Consider the following 2,649-nt stretch of genomic DNA (forward strand, 5'->3'; position numbering starts at 1 on the left):
TGCCTACCAAAAGCTTCATCAAACCAACCAAACTACCAAAGGAGAATGAAGCTACCAATTTGGTCCAATTGGACCAAAACGGCAACGCTGCTGCTGATACACTAATTCAAAAGAGACAGAAAGATAACACGCATGTACATATGTTGGACAAAAGTAGAGAGATAGGAAGAAAGGTTCATATACATATTTACGAGAATGCGCATTCCTGCGAATAGCGGAGATGAAGGAGAACAAAAATCACACAAACGCACAAACAGCGGAATGCGCCACCTCTGTCTCTCTACATAGTGATATACTTACAAAGAGGAATACTGGATAAGAGGTGAAAGAAGAATTCAAATATTCGTCAGTTATAGAAAAACAATTTGTGCTCATTGAAGTTTCGTGCGTAAGCTAAATATTTCAAATTAAATAAATCTGAAGAAATTGATAAGTTTTTAATTCACACAGGTATGTGCATATAATAAAATATGTATTCAAATAACATTTTATAGAGTAATTTATATTTGTATTTAAATGTATATAGATAAAAGCAATTGCTCCACTGAAACACGAAGTGGCGCTGCACAGTGTCACGGCAGTGGCCAAAAATGATATATGTGAACATTCAAATTTCCAAAAGTTTTTTTCTTTATTAACAAATAAACACTTAAATTAGATGAAATCTAAAATTTTTCCTGGATATGTGAACTAGTATTTTTTTTATAGTAGTTCAATTGTGATAGTTGTTAACCATGTAGTATCATCATTGAAAAATCTGGAATTTTACATAGTTTTCAAACGCTGTTATTTCAAATACTTAATGTAACTGTCGGTAAAAATTGTAATAGATTGTCAAATTTAAGTACCAATTAATATGGCAACACTCGTTTTGTTGACAAATATTGATCATATGGAAAGAACAGTTAGCTGAAAGATATGTCTAAATCAAAGTGACCTGTTGAAAGCGAACCGCTTGTTTAGAAGACAATAAAAAAAACACATCAAAACACTTCTCCAATATTTTGATATTTAGTGCGAAAAAGTGTGTATTTAAATATATATAAATCTCAACTGCGATGGTATGCGATTTTATTTTTTATGAATATTTTTCAGTGTCTACCCCATTGAAGATACGCGATATTTTCAACAAATGGTTAGAAATGAAGCAATGTAAAAAGAGCCTTATCGTTTATGAAATAAACAAATTTGTGGAAAATCATTTGCGTAGATCATTACACTGCACAGAGGAAACAAAAATCAAGTTTACGATTTTGAAATTTAGCACTAATTGGGAAAAGTATGGACGGAAAAAAGACTTATTTGAAAAACACTGTAATAACTGGCTGGATAGTGAAATATTCTATGGGGATTCTATTTGTGTTGTAAGTAAATCAGTTCTTGGCGTCAATCAAAGATAAAATAGGTCTGTTATTTTTTTAGGAACCAAGTTCAAGCTTTGTTAGAGGTCGGCCACGTGTGTCTTTCGAAGAAGCATCACATCGAACTAAGCGAAGACGTGTTGATGAACTTGTTGTGTCAACCTCTGCTGAAGCTCTTAAAAAAGCAGCAGAAAAAATTTCAGAATCAAGTAACAGTGGAACTCTTTCAGTGGAAAAGGCGTTAGCATTGTACGTGGATATGGATATCTCTTATAGGGAATACAACATGATGAGAAACGTTGTTAATGGTGTACATAAAAATTGTTTTCCGTCCTATTACTCTATTGTAGAAGCTAAAAAAAAACTTATTCCAGACGGAATTGAAGTTTCGGAAACGTCAGTACATGTTCCATTACAGGCAATTTTGGATAAAACTTCAAACAGCATTTTGAAGAAGTTAGAATTTGGTGCTGAAAGTGATGTTATTTTAGAGTGCAAGTGGGGATTTGATGGCAGTAGCGGTCATAGCGTATATAAACAAAAATTTGAAAGCCAAGACGCTACTGACGAGTTTTTGTTTGTTACATCTTTCGTACCATTACGTATAGTGGAAGGCAAAAATGAAAAAATTGTGTGGCAAAACAGCAAACACTCTTCTCAAAGGCTATGTAGACCTCTGAAAATATTATTTGCTAAAGAAAATCCTAGACTTATAATGGAAGTAAAAGACAACATACAGCGTGAAATAGAAAATTTAACTACATACGTCTATAATAATGATAAAAAGAAAATTAACGTTCAGTATCGCTTAAAATTAACTATGATCGACGGGACTGTGTTAAATGCTATACATGGGCATAAGAGTTGTGCGACTTGTGTTCTGTGTGGAGCTAAACCTACACAAATGAATACCTAATTAGTTCTTGAAAGAAAAGTCAAGGAAAGTTGCTACGAATATGGTATATCGACCTTACATGCATGGATAAAATTTTTTGAATGCATTATTCACATTGCATATAAACTACCTATTAAGTCTTGGCGTATAGTGGATGAAAAAAATAAGCAGGTAGTGATGGAAAACAAAAAGAGGATTCAAGATCAATTCAAGAATGAAATTGGGCTTATTATTGATATGGTTAAAACAGGATATGGCACATCGAATGATGGAAACACGGCCAGACGCTTCTTTTCAAATATTGAACAAGCGGCTCAGATAACAGGTGTTGATAAAACTTTAATAAACAACTTTTCTGTTATTTTAAGAACATTTTCCAGCGGACTGCACATA

The 2,649-nt window shown here is 33.1% G+C and overlaps 1 protein-coding gene across 1 annotated transcript; it reads left to right on the top strand.

Moving 5' to 3' along the window:
• Positions 1-675: 675 nt before the first annotated feature.
• On the top strand, positions 676-2,277 carry LOC108370503 (uncharacterized). Its single transcript, XM_017625831.1, has 2 exons — positions 676-1,364; positions 1,423-2,277. The coding sequence occupies exons 1-2, from the start codon at positions 1,059-1,061 to the stop codon at positions 2,275-2,277; spliced, it is 1,161 nt and encodes a 386-aa protein (XP_017481320.1). The 5' UTR covers positions 676-1,058.
• The last annotated feature ends 372 nt before the right edge of the window (positions 2,278-2,649 follow it).

The sequence above is a fragment of the Rhagoletis zephyria genome, unplaced genomic scaffold (assembly GCF_001687245.7).
Source record: "Rhagoletis zephyria isolate East Lansing unplaced genomic scaffold, Rhagoletis_zephyria_1.1 Rzeph_scaffold_04282, whole genome shotgun sequence".
NCBI classification, from domain to species: Eukaryota; Metazoa; Arthropoda; class Insecta; order Diptera; family Tephritidae; genus Rhagoletis; species Rhagoletis zephyria.